Source organism: Hemicordylus capensis, chromosome 1 (genome assembly GCF_027244095.1).
Source record: "Hemicordylus capensis ecotype Gifberg chromosome 1, rHemCap1.1.pri, whole genome shotgun sequence".
In the NCBI taxonomy this organism is placed as follows: Eukaryota; Metazoa; Chordata; class Lepidosauria; order Squamata; family Cordylidae; genus Hemicordylus; species Hemicordylus capensis.
In genome coordinates, this window is record NC_069657.1 from 242465140 (window position 1) to 242488912 (window position 23773).

The 23773-nt window shown below is 43.0% G+C and overlaps 1 protein-coding gene across 2 annotated transcripts in view; it reads right to left on the minus strand.

Annotated features, from left to right (window-relative positions):
• The window catches only part of PHF11 (PHD finger protein 11), a 67553-nt gene that overhangs the window by 43274 nt on the left and 506 nt on the right, over window positions 1–23773 (minus strand). For both annotated transcript variants that reach the window (XM_053283861.1, XM_053283860.1), the window contains exons 2-3: window positions 11870–12004; window positions 2944–3051 (exon numbers count right to left, since the gene is read on the minus strand). In XM_053283861.1, coding sequence (XP_053139836.1) covers window positions 2944–3051; window positions 11870–11977 — 216 coding nt within the window. In that variant the 5' untranslated portion in view covers window positions 11978–12004. The remainder of the gene's footprint in view (window positions 1–2943; window positions 3052–11869; window positions 12005–23773) is intronic.

A 23773-nucleotide genomic window follows, 5' to 3' on the forward strand; every position in this document is an offset into this window, starting at 1 on the left:
CAAATCAGGCACTCTCTTAAGTACCCCGTACCAAAGCCATTAAGGACTTTATGGGTGATAACCAGTACTATGTATTTCGCTCGGAAACGTATCGGCAAGCAGTGCAGTTCTTTTAAAATCAGTTTTATATGGTCCCTTCAGGTTGTCTCAGAAACTAGTCTGGCTGCTGCATTCTGTACCAACTGAAGTTTCCGGACTATAAACAAATGCAGCCCCACATAGAGTGCATTACAGTAGTCTAGCCTGGAGGTTACCAGAATATGTACCATTTACCTCCAGAAATGGGCATAGCTGACTTATCAACCAAAGATGATAAAAAGCACTCCTGGCCACTGCCTCAACCTGAGAAACCAGAGAGAGTTTTGGATCCAGGAACACGTCAAGCTAAAAGGTAAAGGTAAAGTTGTGCCCTCAAGTCGGTGTCGATTTGGGTGGTTTTCTTTGATAGAATACAGGAGGGGGTTACCATTGCCTCCTCCTGTGCAGTGTAAGATGATGCCTTTCAGCACCTTCCTATATCGCTGCTGCCCAACATAGGCATTTCCCATAGTCTGGGAAATATACCAGCAAGGATTCAAACCAGCAACCTTTTGCTCACTAAGCAAGTCATTTCCCCGCTGGGCCGTTAGGTGGCTAAGTACTTCTTATTTTGTGGGAGTGTAACCCCAACCAGAACAGGCAGATCTAAACCATCTCTTGGGTCCTGACCCACCACAATCAGTATCTCTGTCTTATTTGGATTCAACTTCAGTTTGTTATTGTTTGTTTGTTTGATTTATACACAGCCCTTCCAAAATGGCTAAGGGCAGTTTACAACAGGATAAATACAATTAAAACCAGTTAACAATTAAAATCAAAACTATAAAAACAGAACAAACCAATTAAACATGCAAACAGCTAAAAACCCTGGAAAACCAGGGCATCCATTTAAAACAATTTAAAACAGTTTACAGTAGTTTAAAAACCCTGGAAGGCCACACCAAACAGATAGGTTTTAAGGGCTCTCCTGAAATACAGTAATGAACTCAAATTACAGATTGCTGCCAGGAGTGCATTCCATAGCCCAGGAACAGCTACAGAATAGAATAAACTTTATTACGATCATAGATCAGACAATAAAACAAAAAATGTTACATAAGACTAGAGTGAGTAATAAAAACAATGTAGCAGAACCTAGCCATATTGAAAGTGATCTCTTTGCAAAAGTTAGATAACAAAAACTCTAAATTAAATTCATCAGAGGGACCCGGAAACTTCCTCAAAAGAAGAGAAATTAGTTTTGAACAAGCATCACTATAAAATTTACAGTATAACATAACATGAGGTGTAGTTTCTATGGCACCCATTCCACAGGGGCAAATCCTTAAGTTAAATGGAATCCCTTTATATCTACCATTCCTAACAGCTGTCAGAAGGGCATTTAGGCGGGCAAGAGTAAATGGACGACTAAATTTAGGGATAAGAATATTATCTAAATATACTGCCGGTTTGGAATTTAAAAAGTTACAGAAAAAGCCCGCTTTTGAGACAAGCAGGAGGTAACTGGAGATGGACCTCCTCAGATTACCTTAACGTGCGGTGGGTATCATGCAGAAGAAGGCGCTCTCTAAGATAATTCGGATCGAAGCCATTCAGGGCTTTAAAGGTTATCCCTCATCCAGCCATTACCACCTACAGGCAGGCATTTAGAGAAGTTATTTCCTGATATATTTGGGTGTCAGCATATTAATAACACCCCACTGCAAACTGCCTGATGATCTTTCCCAGCGGTTTCGGTAGATGTTAAAGAGGATTGAAGGTTGGCTTTGGTCCAATATTCAAGCTTGTCCAGATAGGACTGAATGTTCATTCTGCCTTCTATGGTGTTAGCCACTCCTCTGCTCAACTTCATGTCATCTGCAAATTTGATAAGCATCGCCTTTACTCCCTCCTCCAAATAGTTTATATAACGTTGGACAGCAGAGGGCCCAACACAGAGCCCTCTGGCACTTCATTCTCCTTCCAGGATTATGTGGAACCATTAATGAGTACTCACTGGCATAGTTGTTCAACCAACTGTAAGTCCACTGAATAGCATCATCATCTAGCCCACATTTGGCTCTAAAGAGGTGCCAAAGACACACACACACCCCAACAACAGCCAAACTTTAATATTTAAATGTCTCTTGATAGGATGAATACCCTTCTGCAAGTTATCTTCTTCCGGGACACAAAGAGAATGCCTTCCTGTGGAATGGATCCCACTGGGCTATTCTGGGACTATTCTGGCAGGTGGTCTGCCTCATTGTATAAGAAATTCTTACTGTGCCCAAAAGAAGATGACCCCCTGAAATATGCTGGACATATTGACTGCACCTCTTCTTTTCTTTTGTTGCTGGTCTGTTTCCTGCACATTTATGAAAACATACCATTCTGAGGGCTTGACAAGGATGTTTCTAGAGTAAAATCTAGACCTTTAGCCAAGATGTTTGTTACTCTCTGATTTAGAGGAACAGAGGGCAGCATCCAGACTTTTTCTGGAGAACTTTCTGTTCACAAGTCTCATTCCAGGAAGGTCGCATTCATTAGCTTCTGCTAATGGAGCACAACTCTGCTAAAAACCTGGATGCTGCCCAATGTGTGGAAAAGTGATACCCCTTTTCCACACAATCATCAATTTAAGCAATGTTTCATTATCATTTAATTAATTTGTTTTATTTTTATGGTGGATTTAGTGGAGGAATACTACATCTAGCTGTTCACTGAGGCATCAAATGTTATAATTGGATTGGACCTTGAAGGTCTTCTAACCCAATTTCCTGCTCATGCAGGACACTGTGTTCTTTCTCCAGATTTGTCATTTTACACCTCTTAACAGGAGGCATTGAACATGAAAGGAAACAATTAACACATTCTGCTGCTGCAGACATTTAAGTATAAACATGTTAAAAATAAATATCTCACCAGCCTCTTTCCTCTCTTTATTTCATTAACTACTGAGGTCACATCAAACCTTATATTAAGATTATCAGGGTTATGTTCTTCAGATTCCACAAATCCTGAGGAATATAACTATAAACAAAAAGAAGAAATAAGAATTAAAATAATAATAATTCAAGAAACTCTTGATAAGAAGCAGCAATAAGGTGATTTAATTCATTGCTATCTCACCAACTGGCAATTAAAATTACATTTTGCATGTTTGTTCACAAATAGTACATTTTGCATGTTTGCTCCACAAATAGCCACACTAAATTATATATACTCCTCCATTTTATTTTTAACTACCCTTATTGAGCATAAGACCAGCTTACCGTTCCAGCCTCCTTCATGAATCCACCCACCCAAAATAAAGGGACTGAGGTAGTGGAAGAGAATAATCACACTGGCTCACACTTTCATCTCTTGATCCTTCCTCAGGGTTTCATAACAAAGCAGCTAACATAAGGATACAAGAAGTCACCTTATACTTAGCCATATGCCAGAGTTCACTGTCCCTTATTCTAGGCTTCTCCTCTCAGTATGACCAAACCATTTGCTCAGCACCTTATTGCTCCTCCCTCTTGTATTATTTTTAAAACCACATGGTAGATTAAAACAATCTTTGAATTCCAAACAATTACTGCGAAAATGCAATTTCCCCCTCTAACTAGCACATCCCTTACCACTGCATGGAATATGTAAGTACCATACTATTTACACTTAACATTTACACTTAGGGAATCAATTCCCATGTCTGAGCCACATTATGAACTTTTAGTTTTATTATGCTCTTTGGTTGTGTTAATGCCCCTCTCTTTAGGTTTCTGTATTATGTGGTAGAAAAATAGGTTAAATACACTTTGATGGTTGGTGGTTACTCTAACCAGTCAAATTTATGTCACATCCTGCCTGTCTGGGAAGGATCCAAAAGAACAGTTTTTGAAGTCTTGAATTGGGGAGGAAAAAGAACACAGTTTGTAACAAAAGTTGTTTCTTCTGAAAAGCACCCCAGTACCCTCTGTTGTCCTTATGAAACTGCCCCTGGAATTTCCTACTGTTTAGGAAAGTGAGGGATACACAAACATATTTTTCAAAACCCATTAAAGGCCAATTTTTAAACTTTAAATGTTCATATACACTCTGCTGTATTTGTTGGTAATGAAAAGCTGTGGTGTTGCTTCCATTGAAATATGGGATGAGAAGGAGAGCAAGCAGAAGTGGTCTTGGCAGGAGAAGCAGATGGTGTCTTAGGCACTTTTGGTATTCTGGAGTTGGACTCATCCACAATATAGAGTCTGTGAAGTGAAAAACCTTTCAAGGTGGATCCAGACGGTGTAATGAGAAGAGAATCCAGGATGAAGCCAAAGTCCAACATTGGCAGGAAGTCCCTCGACATCACTGTAGACAGATACTAAAAGGTCAGCAGTGTCAAAGATGAAGAAGATAATTGAGGAGGCCTGTTGACCACAGATGATGCCGGCAGCAAAGTTGGATGCGGAGTGGTATGAACCATGGAAACCAAAGTGGAGGTTGGAGCAGTAAACAACGTCGATGTTGGTAGGAAACCCGATGTTGAGGGTGGAGGGGATAAAGACCTCTTGACCACCTCAGGAGGATGAGTGGGACCAAATGACTTGGACAGCAGAAGGCATCAATGGTACCAATGAGGGCAGCAGACGCAGTAAAGCAGAAGACTTCATCAACAAGGAGCATGGCTCAACAGCCATTGATGCTAATGCTAAAAGTGATGTTGAGACCGGAACCAAAAGCAATATAGTTGAAGACTGAGCCAGTTTGGTAAATGTCAAAGACATTAAGGGCAACATCGACATTGATGCCAAAGATGCCAAAGATGACTTTTGGCATTTCAGGAGTGGTCCAGCGTTGCTATCCTTTTGCTTTCTCTTCTTGTAGTGCTTATGTAGGGACTCTTTAGGGAGATCCCACTAGGGGTGTGCAATTCGGGATTTTGGGTGATTCGGCTCGGACCCGAACCGAATCACCCCTGTTCTGTTTTGTGCCCGAATCTGGGTCACCCGAATCACCCTTGATTCGGTTCGGATTCGGATTTAATCCGAATCCGAATCGATTCGGGGGGGTAAAAAGGGGCCCAGGGGCAAAATTTTGGGGTGGGGTGGTAGTGCCCAATGGGTAGAGTCTACCACCCCAATTTCACCTTTTCTGAGGTGTGAATTCTCATTCTATCATAGCAAATGAGATATTTTTCAATTAAACAACTCTCATGACCCCACTTTCACTTTTTCACACTTTCCTTTACTATGAATAATATGAGGAAGTAATCAATTTAGCACACTTCACCTTATGAAGACAAACCTCATACAAATAAATTCACCATAATTCACCCCTCTGCCCAATCACTCTTAAATTGGGGATGAGTGGTAGCCTCCACCCATTAGGCACTATCTACCAGCCCACCCCACTCCTTTGGGGCAGATCCACTTTCTGCCCCCAAACTGCCCCAAAGTCACTAAAACTTCAAAAATTCTCAAAAAATCACCCCTTTGTCCAAACCCCCTGAAATTGGGGTGGTAGTCTCCACCCATTAGGCACTACCACCCCACCCCACTATTCTGCCCCAGCCCCCACTTTCTGCCCCAATATACCCCAATCTGCCCCAAAGACATGAAATTTTCAGAAATTTACCAAAAATCAGCCCTTTGCCCAATCCCCCTGAAATTGGGGTGGTAGCCTGCACCCATTAGGCACTACCACCCCACCCCACTCCTTTTGCCCAGATTCCATGCTATGCCCCCGAACTGCCCCAAAGTCACTAAAACTTTAAAAAATCGCCAAAAATCAACCGTGAACCGAATCACCCAAATTTTTCGTGCCCGAAATTCGGGTGATTCGGCTCGTGCCCGAAAAATACCGGGGGACATCGGGGGTGATTCGGTTCGGCCCCGAATCACCCGAAATTGTTCGTTTCGGGCACAGATCGTTCTGTGCCCGAAATTTTTTGCACATCCCTAGATCCCACAGATTCTTAAAAGCACCAGAAGAAGATTGGTGTGGAGATTTGGGAGCTGAACTCGGCTTCAAATGTGTCAGTGCTGATGATGTTGATAGCATTGGGCTCAGTGGATCCAGGGCAGTTTCGTACAACTTAATGAGGTCCTCTCCCAGGCAAAGAAGACACAATTAATGTTCATCAGACAAAGGTAGAGTGCCGCAGCACAAGAAACAACATTTGAATATTTTTTTCAAGGCAGGAGTGAAGTCAACTTTTTTTTTAAAGTTTTTTTTTAAGCCGAATAATAAACTTTTTTTTAAAGCCGAATAATAAAAGAACACAACCATTTTTGTCTTCCAGAACCCATGTTCAAAGAAGTGACTCCCTGAGGAAGCTCACACTATGGCAGATGGAAAGGAAATGAGGGAAATAGTGCTCTGGCACCAAAGGGCATGGCTACAGGGCACTTCAAGGAGGTAGTGAATCCTTCCACGGGATAAACTGCACAGGTGCAGAACCAACGTTGGGAATTATAATGGACCACCAAAGATCTAATGTAGTTTGCTAGGCAAGTTAGATTTTGAAAGATGTGGCTTTGAAAGATGTGTCCAGATATTTTATACTGTTTAACAGAGGTTCCGGTCATATTTTGCAGTTTAAACTGATCTACTGGTTAATACATTAGGCAAAGGAGTTTTGATTTGGAGAATTTGATCTGTAATTCTACCACCCTTCCATAGTCTTCTATTGAGCTGAAGCAGGCAGAGAATGCCTTGACTGGGTGAGAAAGAATAAAGGTAATATCACCTGTTAATGTTAATTGCTTTATATTCCCCATTAAAGATAATGCCTCTAATAGTAGCATTGTCCCTAATAATATTTTCCAGTGGTTCAAATGACTGAACCAATGATAATGGCAAAAAGGGACAACTCTGTTAGGTGCCTCTACAAGGTGGTTAGAGTGCTGGACTAGGACCGGGAGACCCGAGTTCAAATCCCCATTCAGCCATGAAACTAGCTGGGTGACTCTGGGCCAGTCACTTCTCTCTCAGCCTAACCTACTTCACAGGGTTGTGAAAGAGAAACTCAAGTATGTAGTACACAGCTCTGGGCTCCTTGGAGGAAGAGCGGGATATAAATGTAATAATAATAATCATCATCATCATCATCTGAATGAAGGGTAAATCAATACGTTATCATACACAAGAAGGATTTGTACAAATCAACATTTTCATTCAGTATTTTTTTCAGTTTTAGTAAAGAGAATGCTCCAATCTGTCAAAGGCTTTGCATGATTCTAAAGCCAAGAGTGAAAGTGTTACCATCATTTTTGGAAGTGTAACCATAGTGCACAACTGCAAGGATAAACTCTGATCTTTGACAATGCAGTCAGATATGCACTTGTTAAATCTATTGGCAATCACCTTCAGTGAAGATTTTTTTGTCCTGATTCAGAAGGGCTATAGACAAGAAGATCTATAGAAAAGAAGTGCCAATTATTCCAAAGATTCCCGTAATGTGATGGTGAATGAATACGTGAATTATTATGGTTGGCAAAGGAGATGAAGGGAAATAATGCCAAAGGAAGAGTCCAATTTAACTAACCCTTTCCAAAAACAAGTAGGGGTGTGCATGGAACCGCAGAGCTGCAGTCCGGCACTGGGGTGGGGGGTTCCATTAAGGGCGGGGGGGGCTTTACTTACCCTCCTGCACTTTCCACCTTTGGCGCCATAATTATTGTAAAAAACCCGGCGGCAGGATCCCTCGCCACCCGCTTCAATCGAAGACGATGGCTCCTCCGTGTTAAAAAAAAATCAGGCGGCAGGATACTTCCCTGCCGCCCCCCTGAAGAGCCTGCTGCTGCCGCCCCCTTGAAGCCCCCTGCCGCCCCCTTAAATCTCGCCCCGGACCCGACCGCTCGCTCTCTAGAAACGGGCAGCCTGCAGGGGGATGTCCTCCCGCTCCCTTCCCTGCCGGGCTGCAAAAGTCTTTAGGAAGCCTTCTGCGCGTGCGCAGATGGTCCTTCCTCCCCATCCAAGGAGTCAACACTTACTGGTGATTTTGGACTCCAAAGAAAGATATCAAGATGTGCTCTTGCCATGGTGAGATTCTAGTGACTTCCTCTACTTAAGACTTCCTTTCTGAATTTGAAACTTGCTGATTAAGCAGTCATTACACCTGGACGCTGGGAGTTAGTGAGCAATGCTGTCATTGTTGCCCAGTGACTGTTACATGTTAGACTGATGAATGCAAACAACTAGCCCGAGTTAACTTAAGATACATTGTAGAACAGCTTTTCATGCTTGCATCAACAGCAAGTCATTGTGAATCTCTTGCATTTTCACATTCTTGTTGCACATTTGTTGAACATTACCTCTTGCCTGTGGTCTTCTCAGAGGCATCTGGTGGGTCGCTGTGTATAGTCCAGGATGCTAGACTAGTTAAGCCTTGGGCCTGATCCAGCAGGGCTGTTCTTATGTAGGCAAGCAATGTGTCCACCAGAATATTATCCATATAAAGGGGTTCATAGGAAGCTGCCATATACTGAGTCAGACCATTGGTCCATCTCTCTCAGTATTGTCTACACAGACTGAGAGTGGCTTCTCCAAGGTTGCAGGCAGGAATTTCACAGCCCTCTCTTGGAGATGCCAGGGAGGAAACTTTGGAACCTTCTGCTCTTCCCAGAGCAGCTCCATCCCCTAAGGGGAATATCTTATAGTGCTCATACATCAAGTCTCCCATTCATATGTAACCAGGGCAGACCTTGCTTAGATTAGGTGACTACTCATGCTTGCTTCCACAAGACCAGCTCTCCTTCCCTGGGAACTATCCATGGAAGCTCTTCATGTGAAGGTGGGTTTCTACTGCCACCATGCATTTTGGAAACCCTAAGAGGCTGTGCAAAGGGTTTTCGATAGAAGTCGTTCCCAACTCTGAGATACCAAGGAATGAACTTAACACCTTCTGCATGCAAAGCAGATGCTCTGCCACTGGCTACAGTCTCATGTTAGGTGAGGCATGTTCAATAAAACAATCTGCATAGATTGAAAGATATTGTAATCATTTTTTATTCTAACAGATTAGATAGATGAACGAATGAATGAGATTTACTATCCAAATGCTTTGAAATCAACATCTTCCCTAGGAGAGAAAGATTTGGGGACAGTTCTGATGGATTTTCTGAGTCACCATCATCTGACAAGAAAGAAGCCTCAAGTTTCTTCTTGCCTTAAGAAGTATATTTAGGATCTGTGATAAAGATGAGAATGGAAATTAATAGACTGCCTTGGTGAAGTGGCCAAAGGGATAGAGCTACAGGATCAGTCAGAGTTTCCACAAGCGAAAATAGTGTATTGCAACAAACAAAAAACCCGGAAGCTATGATCACAACAGAAGATATGGTATGCAAAGGCTGAAGCACATGCTGGTTGGACCCCCTACAGAAGGGGTACCAGCAATAAGATCCAATGGACAAAAGGCATGAGAAGAGAATGTATCAGTTGTGAAGTCCAATCACATTTTAAAGGTAAGTGCCAAACCTACATATGGCATGCCATTCCTGAAGATCCCCCAACCCTCAAGCACTTCTTTTGGGGGGGGGGGGTTCAGCGAGCTGCAGCAGGAAGAAGGTGAGGAAGATCACTTGTGCGAGAACCACTGTACTTGAACTGTTAAAGATCCAGCCCTATATATATATTTGCTGACCATCTTAAATTTTTGAAGGGACAAAAGGTCAAGAACTTTGCAATGAGTTCAATATCCTAATTTCATGTGTTTATTTAATTAATTAATTTCTGTATGTAATTAATTTCTGTATGTATGTAAACCACTTTGGGAACTTTGGTTGAAAAGTGGTATATAAATACTCATCGTATTCATATTAACCTAGGAAACTATTTGCAATTATATATTTTTCAGAGTAGGGGAAGGAGGGGAGAGAGATGTTGGTTGAAAGAATTCAGGTTGAGATATACAGACTGTAATGAGAATCATTGTATTTGCTTTGCTTGATTATTTTATTTTATTTTTTGTTTTCTGTCTCTTGTTTGTATTTCTGATAAAACAATAAAAATTTATTTTTTTAAACCCTAGGAAACTATTTGTTGCAGTATCATGGTAGGACTGGACTTCATAGCTAGTAAAAATAAGTTACTAAGGCTAGCTACAATGTATCCCCTAAGCAAGGATATCTCCCAATATCCAGCATATAAGGATGGGAGATGGTGCAATGGGCACTGGATGGAGAGTGCTCAAGAATAATGCAAAAAGAAATCTCATGGGCGTGTTTGTTTTTAGTTAATCCAAAAGAATAGTTATCTCTTTTAGAGCTAGACAGATTGAAATTGGCAATTTGGAAAAAGAAAATAGGTGGCCCTCATTAATCGCAGCTCCCGGCAACTGCTGTTTTGCATATCTGCAGTTGGGTCATAGGGACCTAGTTTCTTTATCCACAGTTTTAAAAATAGGCAAAAATTACCTGTCCATAGTTCCTGGGTGACTGGAAATGACTTCTGATGTCATTTCCAGCCACCATTTTGCAGCATGGAGCCATTTAGTGGCTCTTTAAAAAAATTCCCAAAGAATTTTCAAAAACATCTCAAACATTTAGAGGATTTGTGGGTTTCCTCCCGCCTTTCTGGAGAGCTGGAGGCCTGAAGAGCAAGGTAAGGTAAGGTAAACTTGTGCCATCAAGTCTGTGGAGCACAAGGTAATTTATTTCTTTATTTCTGCTTTTTGGACCTTTTTTAGTCTCAAGGAACCTAGCCTCCAATTCCCATTGACTCAAGGTTTCATTATGTGTGGTTTCCGTATTCGAGGCCTAAAGGAGAGAACGAACCCCCGCAAATGAGGGCCACCTGTACACAGGAATCCAAGCAATTTGACACTCACCTGCACCAATAAATAGCTCCTAGCTGAAGTGGCAAAGTAAGCATAGTTATGTCAGCCCTACATGTGGTACATTCTCTTCTAGCCTTAGAGAGAAGAAGTTGCAATTCCATCATTTTGGGATGTGCATGCATCTTTCTTGTCTTCCCTTCAGCTGAAGAAACTCCCTTTGGTTCTTTAAATCAAGGTTAGCAGATGTGTGTGCAGCTAGTATAGTGGTGACCTGATTATCTCTACCACCACTTGGCCATTCCAAGTCAAAGGGAAGGTAGCAGGGAGTTAGTCCCCATGTTTGCCTTGCTCCCCAGTGATGTGTATGTACAGAATGCACTGCTTGCCCACTGCTGGGTAGTCGGGGTGGAGAAGGATGAGGGGAGACCCACCTGGTTACTGGAGAGCAGCAGGAGAACCAGGGGGGTAGACGACAATGCAACACCTAGAGCATGGAGATGTCTTCGCACTAGGTACTACCAACCACTCTCAGGTGCCATGTTCTTGCAACATCACTTGCCCCTCAGCCCTCAACATCCATCCCTCTTCAATAGCCACAAGCCCACCCAACCCTGCATCATTTCTCAGCAACAGGGACCAAAATATGTACCCTGAACACAAGCACACACACCCAGCTTATACCGACACTTTTCAAGAGCAGTCGTGGCAAAGAAATGGGATAGGCGATCAACTCCGCAATAATTCGTGCAGAATTTGTCACAGCCAATCATTTGTGTCATTACAATTGTGATAGAAACTGCCACTAAACCATTTCTGTAGCATTTTAACACAGTGGAAGCCACTACTGACACTTACTTTAGCCATTCCATCCACTTTAACAGCTATGTCAATCCTGTTAGTTAGTTAGTTAAAACAGTCAGTTTTAAGTTCTCTGTCTCAGTAATAGTGTTCCAATCTCTATCCATGAAACTACAGAGCATACACTGCTATACAACAAGTAGGTGCGATTGTTATAACTGCCTTGAAAGAGGGCTTTGAATCTTCCTGAATTTCCTAGTTAAGGACTGTGCTCAGTTAGAATAACACAGCAAACCTCACCAAACAGTCTTGATGAACTGCAAGATTCTTTCCTTCAGCAATATACATAATGGCACATTCTTCATCCTCTGGGCAAAATGCACACTGTCTTCTTACCATCTTCTCCATTATCCAAGTCAGTTTAGCACTGGTCACCTTAGAAAAAGATTTTTAAAATGAATAGAGCACATTCACCATTCCTTTGGTTCAACAAAGATAAAAACTAACATATCCCCAAACTGCACCACTGAAATCCTGCTAAAAGTCTTTTAAAAATGTAATAGAAGCAGAGAACTGGTTTTCAGCTTGCCTGAAAGCTTGTACCAAGCCCCATGAGATTCATAAACAGTGGCTCTCCTCCCATATCAAACTGTTTTTGAAGCTCCTGTTAGTTTCAGAAATGGTTTGCCAGGAGGAGTGGGAAGCCAGGAGGTCAGAAAGAGGGCTGCTGTTTGAGGAACAAAAGCCCAAAGGCAACTTGTGCATGGGGAAACAAACATGTTACACAGCTTCTTGGATTCCAACCTTTTGTCTTCCAAAAGAGAAAGGAACCACCAAGGAGAGTACCTGCTTTGCATGCAGAAGATCCTAGGTTCAAACCCCTGTATCTTCAGTGAAAATTCTCGTGTAGTTAAAAGGCTCAGAAAGGAACATTGGTCTTACCGTGAAGGGTTCTTTTTCCCTGTAGTAGGAGATCCTCAGGATGGGTAGTGAACTGAGCATGCTCGAGACAGAACTGGACCACGTGACTTGTTTGTGGGCGTAGCCTCCTCCGTCCTAACCCCAGTTCCAGGGCTGTTGAGCGAGGTGGTATGTCGAGTGGAGAGAGCTCTGTGTAAGTACTCTGTAAGCTGTAGGTAAATAAAAAAGTGGGAAGAACTCGGACAAGAGGTTAGAGAATAAGACAGACAAGTGCAAAAAACAGCCTAGGAGTCTACTCCTGAGGGACTGCCTCCGTCCCCAATCAGGCCCATCCTTCAGTTGGCCCCGTTAACCATCTGTGCATCTCTACCTACCGAAAATACATCCGGGTGGGGCTGAGGATCTCCTACTACAGGGAAAAAGAACCCTTCACGGTAAGACCAATGTTCCTTTTTCCCCTGAGTAGGAGATCCTCAGGATGGGACGTGCCCAAGCTGAAGACACTAATCCCTGGGATGGGAAGGATGTATTCAAACCCCTTGTCAAAGCACCATGCGCCCCAAGGCTGCCTGTGCCGCTGAGTGGTCAGAACCTTATAGTGCCTAGGGGAACGGAGCAGCGGAAGGCCAAGTGCTGCTGCCCTGCAGATCCCCGATAGTGGGACGGGCTGAAAAAAGGCCGCAAAGGTAGCTGTGCCTCTGGTCGATCGCGCCATGAACCGAATGTTGAGATCCGAGTAGGCCAGGCGAATGCATGATCCGATCCTGCCAGTTGAGGTGCCCTTAGAAACTCTGTTCCCCAAAGAGGAGAGACGGAAAAAGACAAGGAGGGTGTTGGACTTGTGAATGTGTCTGGTGCGATGAACGCCAAGCCCTGGGCCCATCAGGCTTGTGCTACAATCATTCCCCTGGCTGGACAGGGGAAAGGCAGAATGAAGGAAGAATGTCAACTCTGGATCTATGAAAGTGAGAATTGACATTTTGCGGGGGAGGTGGTGTTCAGGCCATGGTGCACTGCATCTAGCTGGAAGGTGCAATATACCTTCTGTGCCAAGAGGGTACCTAGCTCAGAAACCCTTGAGCCAAGGTAATAGCTACCAGGAAGAGGGCCTTATAAGACAAGAGCTTCAGTGGACTGGTAGCAATGGGCTCGAAGGAGTCCTTCGTGAGAGCGTTTAGGAACTCAGTTGAAGTTCCAGGCAAAGAACGCCTGACTAGAGAGGAGATAGGTGTGTCGGTCCCCCAGGAATTTGTATGAGAGTGGGCGCAGATTCGGTTGGCCCAAGTCAGTGGAAGAAAAAATGGCAAAACCGAGGCTAGTGAGGAGGCTTGGTGCCTCAGGGTGCTTGGTTGCAGAGGAAGGTCTAGGCCGGCCTGGAGAAAGGTGAGGACCTTAGGCACCCCTGTGGGGAGTGGATCTCTCTTTGTGAGATCAACCCTCTGTGGAAAGCAAGCCAGGAGGCTTGATATATTCAATTGGTTGATTGGTGTCTGAAGCCAGAATGGTGTCTTAGACCTGTAGTATATTTCTTTCTTTCTTTCTTTCTTTCTTTCTTTCTTTCTTTCAGACAATACATACCCATAATAGTAAGACCGATACATAAAAACATCCATTAACCATCCTTCCAGATATGTAAGTAATTAGATGGAGGAGAATAATTACAATTATCTTGATTTGTGAACAGAATAAAACTGAACAGATCCTAAAGAAAAATCAGGAGAATTAGCTTGATCTGTTTGAAGATGAATAATATGAGTCAATTTTTCCCAGATATGGTAATGTGCCACAAAGACTGGTGCCAAGAAGTCAACAACATAGTTTTGTGCTTCCAACGCAGTGCAATGGAAAATCCAGCCTCAGTTAAAATAAAAACTATAAGCTCCTTAGGTGATAATGTCAAACTAACTTCCGAAAATATATGTAATAGAGGCAACTCTGCCCAAAAGCAGAACAAGACCAGCATAAACGGAGTATGTACCCGTATCACAACAGCCATTCCAACATCATGGGGACCGACTCTGATTGATGTGGGCTGCTCTAGAAGGGGTCAAATACCACCTGAGAGAGAGCTTAACAAAATACTCTCTAATTCAGGAAGAGGTAGAAAACACCAGCTTCCATTTTGGTATTCCTTTCCACAGTAAGTCGCTAATAGTTTGCTGTAGGTCATTTTCCCAAGCCAACTTAAGGCCGGTTAATGGATCAGATGATTGGCTTATTAAAATCTCCTATAATCTAGAAATCAGGCCCTTAAGAGTCTTCTGAAGCCTTTAATATTAATTCCACAAACATAGTCAAACTCCTATTAGCTTGCTTAACTATATCAGGATGTAAAATAGAGGAGTGAAACTGAAGAAAATTTAACCAAGAGCAATGCTTATTCATGAGCTTCTCCCAAAATGGTTCTAATCAATTGGCATATCGAAATAATAAAAATCCTTTAATCTATTGTGTGACACCTCCCAGACATCAAGTAATCGGGAGGGAGAGTCAAAAGTTGGAAATTTGGGATGACTACAAATGGTTAACAAGGGGAAATATGGGAGGGCAAAAATTTTATGCCAAATCCCCCAGATCTTAAAGGTGGTACTTAAGGTGGATTTGTAACAGATTTAGAACTCTTAAAAAATTCAAATATCAATAACTGGTTGTTGAAATTACCAAGATGTTCCTCGGGAACCTTCATCTTCACCCAGAACTTTTCCAGGTCTACTATTAACCACAAAATATCCCTAAGATGCGAGGCTTCATAGTAGGCCATTAAGCTTAGAACTCCGATACCATCCTGTTATACTTTCCTATATAATACACTATTACGAAATCTGAACCTTCTGACAGAAAAGCATCTTTGTGGCCCTTGTCCACTAAGTCCGCGCACTCAGCCTCCCGGCAGAGAGCTGTACCAATGGAATCAGTGTGAAGTAGTGTTGCCTGTAAGGGTGATAGGGAACCGGACCAACTACGGGGGACCCATTGGGCTCTCTGTGTGGAGAAGACATAGCCTACTCTTATCCCATGTTTTGACCAAAAACTGGGTCTAAGTGGGACCAAAAGGGGTAGCTCCCACAAATGGAGCAGTAATCAAAGGAAACATAGAATAATCGTCAGCATTTCAGGTCTTAAGCCAAGATGACCTGTATACAGCCACGCCCACTGCTATGGCTCGACTGTGTACAATCTAAGCTATACTTGGCTCTAAGAGCAGCAGTCTTGTTCATTTAGTTAATGCCCTGGTGAAACCTTAGGCCGGTCGGGAGGGACCATCTTGAACAGTGCCTTGGTCCAGAGTCGAACGCTCGAGCAAGATGGGGTTGGTGGTGCATAACTTGAGGGACGTGGCTGAAGGCGTCTCGGACCTTCAAGAGAAGGGAATGTCAGTGCCTGTCGTCCTGGGGCTAGAGAGGTCCCTGTCCTATGAGTGTAGGAGACCAATTGAGCCCCCGGAAGGGACAACCTTAGGCATGGCCAAAGGTTTTGAGGGGTCCCCTGGGACTGGAAATGTTGCTTGGGGAGGTCAACCATTGGTTTGGCTGAGGCAGAGCGCTGCCACTCCGCACACATCACCCTGCGAAATAGAGGGGGGAATGTAACTGTGGATGTTACCGGATCAGCTGCAGGGAAAACTTGTTAGTCCAGAGGCGAAGACGGCTCTGCAGTTTCTGACGGGGAGACCACACTGATTGTGCGCTGCGCCTTAGACAGGAAAACCTTCCGGGTTCTGCTAAGGGAAAAAGTCTGGCAGAGTTAGAAATGGGCGGCATCACCCCCCCCCCCGATAATTCCCCTTCCTCCTTGTCTGGCTCCAATGGCCCAGTAGGGTCCAGAGGCAGAGATTGCAAGGAGCCCCTTTTTCTGACTGATGGTCAGGTGGTAACTGAGCTGTAGGCCTCCCTGGTCTTTGGGGAAGGGGAGGGTACAAGGTGATGCCTTTCAGGCTCTTCGTAAATCACTGGTAACTGTATAGCTACCCGCGGGGATTTGAGCTGGCACCCTTCTGCCTGTTAATCAAGCATTTCCCTGCTGCACCACTTGAGGTGACTGGGGGGAAGGGAAAAGGGGAATGGTGCAAGTTGACCCGGTGTGAGACCAGAAGGCCGCCTTATTAGTATTATTATTACATTTATATCTCGCTCTTCTTCCAAGGAGCCCAGAGCGGTGTACTACATACTTAAATTTCTCTCTCACAACAACCCTGTGAGGTAGGCCAGGCTGAGCAAGAAGTGACTGGCCCAGAGTCACCCAGCTAGAATCATGGCTGAATGGGGATTTGAACTTGGGTCTGCCTGGTCCTAGTCCAGCACTCTAACCACTAAACCACACTGGCTCCACTAGGAAGCATGGGGTGTTAACAACTCCTGTTCCACCAGCGGGGGTGGGAGGAAGAGGGGAAAGAATCCCTGCACCTTCTCTTGGTTTTGCATGGCAAAAAAATCTGGGCATACACCAACCAGGCTCATACAGAGGAAAAAACCCCTGAGCCATGGGCTGGGTTCAAGCGAGGGTGGAAACAACTTGGGAGTCACGCGTGTCCCTGCGTGTAAGGGGTGAGGCCCCCGCAGAACTGGTAAGGGCCATGCTAGGAGAGTAGCAAGCAAGGCTGTAGGTGGCTCAATGGAAAACTTTTATATCTTACAGCACTCAGTCTCCCATTCAAATGCAAAATTCAAAACTAAGCAGGTGGACCCTGCTTAGCAAAGGGGAAAAATTCATTACTGCTGCCACAAGACCACTTTCCTCCCACTGCTCCGAAAAAACTCACACAGCCATTGAGAATCCTGGGTGAGAAAAGGTCTATACTTACAGCGGTGACTGCTGATGCTGTGCGGGGAGCGTGTGAGCAATCCATCATGCAGCGTGGAGGGAATGCGCGGACCAGCCGGTTCCCCCTCAAACGCTGAGGCCCCAATGGCCGGAGTATGAGACGCCAGGATAGTGCCCACCAGGCTCTGGTCATCTCCCTCAAAGCGAAGGCAGGGAGCGTGTGAGCAATCCATCATGCAGCATGGAGGGAATGCGCGGACCAGCCGGTTCCCCCTCAAACGCTGAGGCCCCAATGGCCGGAGGATGAGATGCCAGGATATTGCCCACCGGGCTCTGGTCATCTCCCTCAAAGCGAAGGCGCTTGTTTGATCCAGCCTTCCACTTGGCGCCATTTGGTTGCTTTCGCTTTTGATTTCCAGCTGGCCACCTGAATCAACAGGCGCTCCCTTAAAAGTACGTTGGAAGGACTCACTCAGGCTGGCGCCTCTATTTCTTGGCGTCCACTGCGCCTGGAGCTCTTGGGGGTTTTGGCTAAGTGCCCCCCCAAGGTCCCTGACCCCATTGTCTGAGCCTGAGGCTGCAGAGGGAATCTGAAGCAGTCATGCTGGACTAAGGCGTGGCAACAACAAGAGCTGAGAAAACACATGCAGCTGAGAAGCCTGAGCCCTGAAAGAGTTCTTCTGACCAGGACCTCTCCAAACAAATGCAAATACTTTAGTAAGTAGCCAATCAAGCCAAATGCAAGCTAAAAGGATTAACTTGAGTAGGAAATCTTATCTGATTGTTTGTTTGTTTGCTGGCTCCAAATAGAGGCAGCTCCCTTCCCCACCCTTGCAGAGCCAAGCAGAGAGGAAGTGGGGGGACGGAAACCACCAGGCAGGCACAGACCCAAAGAGCTGTGACTCCTGTTTCCCTCAAAAGCCAGAGGCTGGTCATTAAGGAGAATAAATAAAACAAACTGAAGCAAAGGCTTAACTGCATGAGCTCTCTCCTAAAACGTCCTATCCCGAGCAAGACAGAACTGGAACTGGGGTTAGGACAGAGGAGGCTACGCCCACAAACAAGTCACGTGGTCCAGTTCTGTCTCGAGCATGCTCAGTTCACTACCCATCCTGAGGATCTCCTACTCAGGGGAAAAAAGCCTCTGCCTGCCTGCGCCTCTGGAGAGCCACTGCTGGTTAGGAGACAATACTAAGCTAGCTGGACTGATTCAGTATAAGGTGGTGTCAGATAACGAGGGGAAGGGCCACAGCCCAGTGGTAGAGAACATGTTTTGCCTGTAGAGGGTCCAAAATTCATTTCCCAGCATTACGAGTTGAAGGAATCTCAGGGCTGGGAAGGGTTTTGCTTGATACCAGAGCAGGTGATTGCTGCCGAAATGCAAAATGAATTCAGGAAGAACCATCCACTGCCTTTGGGGCTGGGGAGGGGAGCAGGGTATTGTTTCTGACCTTGTGCTGTGTTTCAGAGAGGGATCCCACAGCCAAGGGCAGGAAGCTACAGGGTCCCAGTGATCACACATTTTAGGATTTTCTACTAATGCTAGCCAAAATTTGTGGACATCTGGAGGATTTAAATATTTATTTAAAGATAAAAATAAAGACTGAAAACAAAGGGGAAAAATGGATGCAGAAGCTTGTGCACAAACATGGGAACTTTTAGGGAATGGGTTCTCTTCTCACTTTAGATTTTAGAGAAGAAAAAGCACACTTTCCAACAGAGAGTGTGGTGCAGCTTTAAGCCAATTTCAGATCACAGATGTATCAATGACCCAGTGGGGTTTGTGCTTCTAAATAGGGAACCTGATTCTGCTTGGGGTAGATGAGTATGTCCAGTTGAAGTTGCCACTTTATAATCCGCCCTCCCCCCGCCCCGCAAAAAACACCAAAAAAACACCAAAAAACCATACGTGTAGTGAAACTGCAGACTCAAACTATTGCACAGATACCCAAAACCAACATGCAAAAAAGAGGAGGGGTACAGCCTGGCTTTCAACATATTCACACAACCTCACTCAGGATCTCCACACATGATCTTGCCCAGAAGCCATTGTTTTTAATTTTTAAAAACCATAGATATAAGACAATACATGGGCAAAATCTTATGGAATTGCTACAGAACATAAAGTGCATTTTTCAATAAGATTGTTTGCAATTCAGAGAGAGAGAGAGAGAGAGAGAGAATCTTTTTACAGAACATTAGTTTTGACACAATGGCATTAGTCTATAGCCAAGGATACCACACCAAAGCTTCCCTCCAGTTTATCACAGGGTCTTGTGGGATACAGAGCTTGTCATGTCATTAATCAAAGACAATATAATAGCCCAACAAAAATATATTAAGGAACATGTCCAGAAGATATATTGAAAATAAATAAGTGTTGCACTACAATTCTAGCATAAATCCTGTGTTCGATTATAAACACTGCTTAATCTATACAGGGTCATGTACCACTGGAACTGTATTTTAAAGTAGCTTTATTTTAAATCTGAAGAAACCCCCAGGGGTTTCTGCAAGCCTAACAAAGTCGTCAGAGGGGCATTTGCTCCATGTGCCAGCATTGACAGAGGCTAAATTGTCATGCACAAAGGACAGGACCTTCTCTGTTGTTGCTCCCAGGCTCAGGAATGCTCTCCCAGTTAATGTCCACTCTTTGACATCTGTGGCAGCTTTTAAAAAACAAGACCTTTTTATTTGTGCAGGCTTTTACCCCTTAAGCACTGCCAGGTCTCTCAGCTCTCCTGCTTCTGTTTGCCTTTTTTATGGTTGGTTTTTTCCTTTTGTTTTATGGTTTTTACAGTTTAACTGATTTTAAGGTTTTTATGGAGTTTTATTATATTTTAACTTTTGTAAACCACCTTGGGATGCCTTATGAAAGGCATCATAAGAACTGAACAATAAATAAATATTAGTCTGGGGAATACAGTTTTCCAGATCCAAGTCCATTCTTCAAATATTTGTGGGCATTCCTCATGCAGCTGCTGGACTGATCAATTAAACTTAATAGCAAAGAATGAATCCTACTTACCAGACCTTTCCCACTAGACCTACTAATATCTTAAAACTGTGCCTTTTCTTTTAAACGACCTTATTTCCTAAACAGTGATATGATACACCTCAGATGAAAATGATGAAATGTTCCTAACATAACAAAAGAATATTTGACCAACAAGTTTCTTATCATATCTAAGCCAAGATTTCTCCATAATGAAACACCTTCCAACTCTTTCATTATTAAAAGAACTGATGTTTGAGATAACGCTAGATTCAGATTTGACTCAAGTTTGCACCATATTGTAAAGCATGAATATAATTTTTGGAAGTTTGATGGCCCGATCTTTCTGGAACCAAATTTAAACAGGGTTTGAGTTACTGCTTGTTCTTCATAATTTTCTCCACATTAAAAAAAAAGTCATTTAATGATGCCAATTTCACCACCTGGTAGTATAATTCAATGTTTGGGACTCACACCCTTTCATTTAATTTTTTAATTTTTTAAAACAAAGCTCTTGCTCAGGAGGGTTCTCTGCCAAATAAATTTATGTGTCCAATAATAAATTCTCACTTGCAATGGAACATCATATATACAATGTTCTAGGAAGTACATTTTGACATTTGCAGTGCTACCTAACCAGTGCAATAACTGAGTTATCCAAATGTTTAGATTGCTTTCCACCTCTATTTTCTACCTTCTGTTTTCTACCTTTAAATGCAGTTTAATTTTAACAAAATTATCCAGATCCTCGTCAGTCCAGATTACTAAGTATTTTATGGAGGCTGGCTTCCAAGGAATAGATGTTAACCAAGCCAGCTGCTCTTTAATGTTCAGTCTGATCCATTCAGAGTTTTAAAAGTGAATTTTGTAGCCAGAAATCCTACTATACATTTATGGTAATGGGAGCAGAAAAATGACTTCACTAAGGAAGCAGATAAAAAGCTTCTGTCTTGTTTCCTTCTGACAAGGCCATCAGTCTTATTTATCTAACAAATGGCCTTCATGGGTTTTATGGTATACTATATTGCTATAGTATATTTATATTATTAGTAGTAAATTTCTCTAACTGTTCTGTCAGTTTCTTACAGAAAATAAGTTATGATTGTGGGCCATAAATCCAACAAAAGTATAAGGATCTCTCCCATCAATGGACCGTTTAGCATAAATATATCAGCTCATTTATTATCTAAAGATGTATCAAGAATAAACAGCTTTTCTAGTTTGTTTATCCCTTGTTTCTTTCTGCTGAAAATATGTACATTACTTAAGTTATTTATTCATTCATTATATTTATATAACACCTGGTGGTGCTGTTGTTGTTGTTAAAGAGGCACTTTTTTAACACGGTGATTCTCTTTATTTAGCAGGTAGAGAGTAACCGGCCCTATCCACCCCCAGCAAAGTACTTCCAGTGACTGTTGCTGGTGTCTATCTTATGTTTCTTTTTAGATTATGAGCCCTTTGGGGACAGGGAGCCATATTTATTTATTTATTTCTCTATGTAAACTGCTTTGGAAATGTTTGTTGTAAAGCAACAGTTAAAGGCAATATGAGCAACTCAAAAATAGCATCAGGTCATATTAAAAGCAGAAGAGAGCAGCAGCATCTTCAAGAGGTTTCTGAGTTAGTAGAGACAACAGAAAAGTAGATGATTGGGACAATAGTAAAATGATTCATACTAGAGTGATTCATAACAAGGACAATTGATTTCAGGACCAAATTTGTTTTAAAGGCTGTGTCATATTATTATCAAAAGTATAATACAACAATCCTTTGTTTAGTTTGGTGTAGTGTAGCAACCAAAGATGTGGGTTTTTCAAATTGGAACAATTTGGAATGAATGAATTGGAAAAATTTCCCACGCAAATTCGTATTTTATTTCCTCAGAAAATTTTACTGTGCAAGTTTTCCTGATGCCCTGAATAGAGTTTGATCTGATTTGCCATGTTATTTACCTATTTATTTCATTTTTAAAAACCCACCATATTAATTTCCGACACCGTATCTCAAATGTTTTTCAAGTCACCAAATAACTGAACTAAAATATTTGATGGGGGGCAAGGACAGGACTTAATAAAAACACTTAATACAGTTTAATGTTATACTGAAACAAGAAGTGGGGAAAGGAAGAGTCAGAAAACTTAAGACCTGTCAGCTTGATGTTGGTATCTGGCAAGATCCTAGAACAGATTATTAAGCAGTTTGTCCATGAGCACTTAGAATAGAATCTGCTGATTAGCAGGAACCAGTATGGATTTGCCAAGAACAAGTCATGTTCTCATTTCCTTCTTCAACAAAGGTACTAGTTTAGTTGACCATGGCCATAGTGTATATTGATTTCAGCAACATGTCTGACAAAGTCTCCCACAATATACTTGTTTATAAATTGGTAAAATGTGAGCTAGATTATGCTACTGCTTGGAGGGTTCACAGCTGGGTGAACCGTCATACCTAACAAGTATTAACTCTACATATATTGAAAAGTGCACTATGGTGACTGAATGACCTCTAGATTATCCATGTCCAGGGATCATGGATAGTCCAGCTTTATTCCAGGATTCCCAGAGAAGCAGTTGTGAACTCAGTGTGGGTTTTGGAGTATATATGGATTATTTTGGTCTAATTATTCATAAAAGCAACAATGACTGTATAATATTAATTGTGCCTATCATAATGGACTTTGAAGCTGGACTTTGAAGAAACAAGTATTGATGCTTTTGAACTTTGGTGCTGGAAAAGACTTGATGATACCATGGACAGCCAGGAAAACAAACAAATTGATCATAGAACAAATCAATCCAGAATTTTCACTTGAGGCACAAATGACCAGGCTCAATCTATCATACTGTGGAGAAGGAGAGGACAACCAGCAACAAGGTGGATGGACTGGAATGAACACACCACTGAAAGACCTTAAACGCCAAGTTGATCATCCTGGAGAGAATCTATCTATGTAGTCACTAAGAGTCGACACCGACTTGACTACATTTAATCAATCAATCAACCATAATGGTATAGCAAAAGTGTTTTGAGCATAGTTGGGATCTGTTCATTTTGTATTCACTTTCTGTACAGAGCACTGCCTTATCTGGTTGACAACAAGATCACAGTGATCTTCACCCAGGACACATCCAAGTAACAAGCACACAGTCATGCGCCAAAGTACGTCCTGTATAGATGCAACCTAAGAATTCGCCGCAGCACAGATGATCTCTGCGTGCCACCCAGAGCATCCTTATTAAAGGGAATAAGGCTTTCAGCCAGTATTATTAGGAGACCGTTGTAAGCAACTTGTGTGTGAAACAGTGCATCCGAAAGGAGGATCTTTGAGGACTGACAGCGTCCCAGATATCATGGCGCCGGCCATTCCTATCCCGCTCCTGTCCTGAGTGGGAAGCATATACCCCCAGTCTGCAGTCCAGTCACTGCTGCACCCCAAAGTTCAACCTGCCACCGCCAGGGATGGCACAAAGCAGGCAAGGCACCGTCCGGGCTCCGCCGACAAGCGGTGGGAGGAGGAGGAGGAG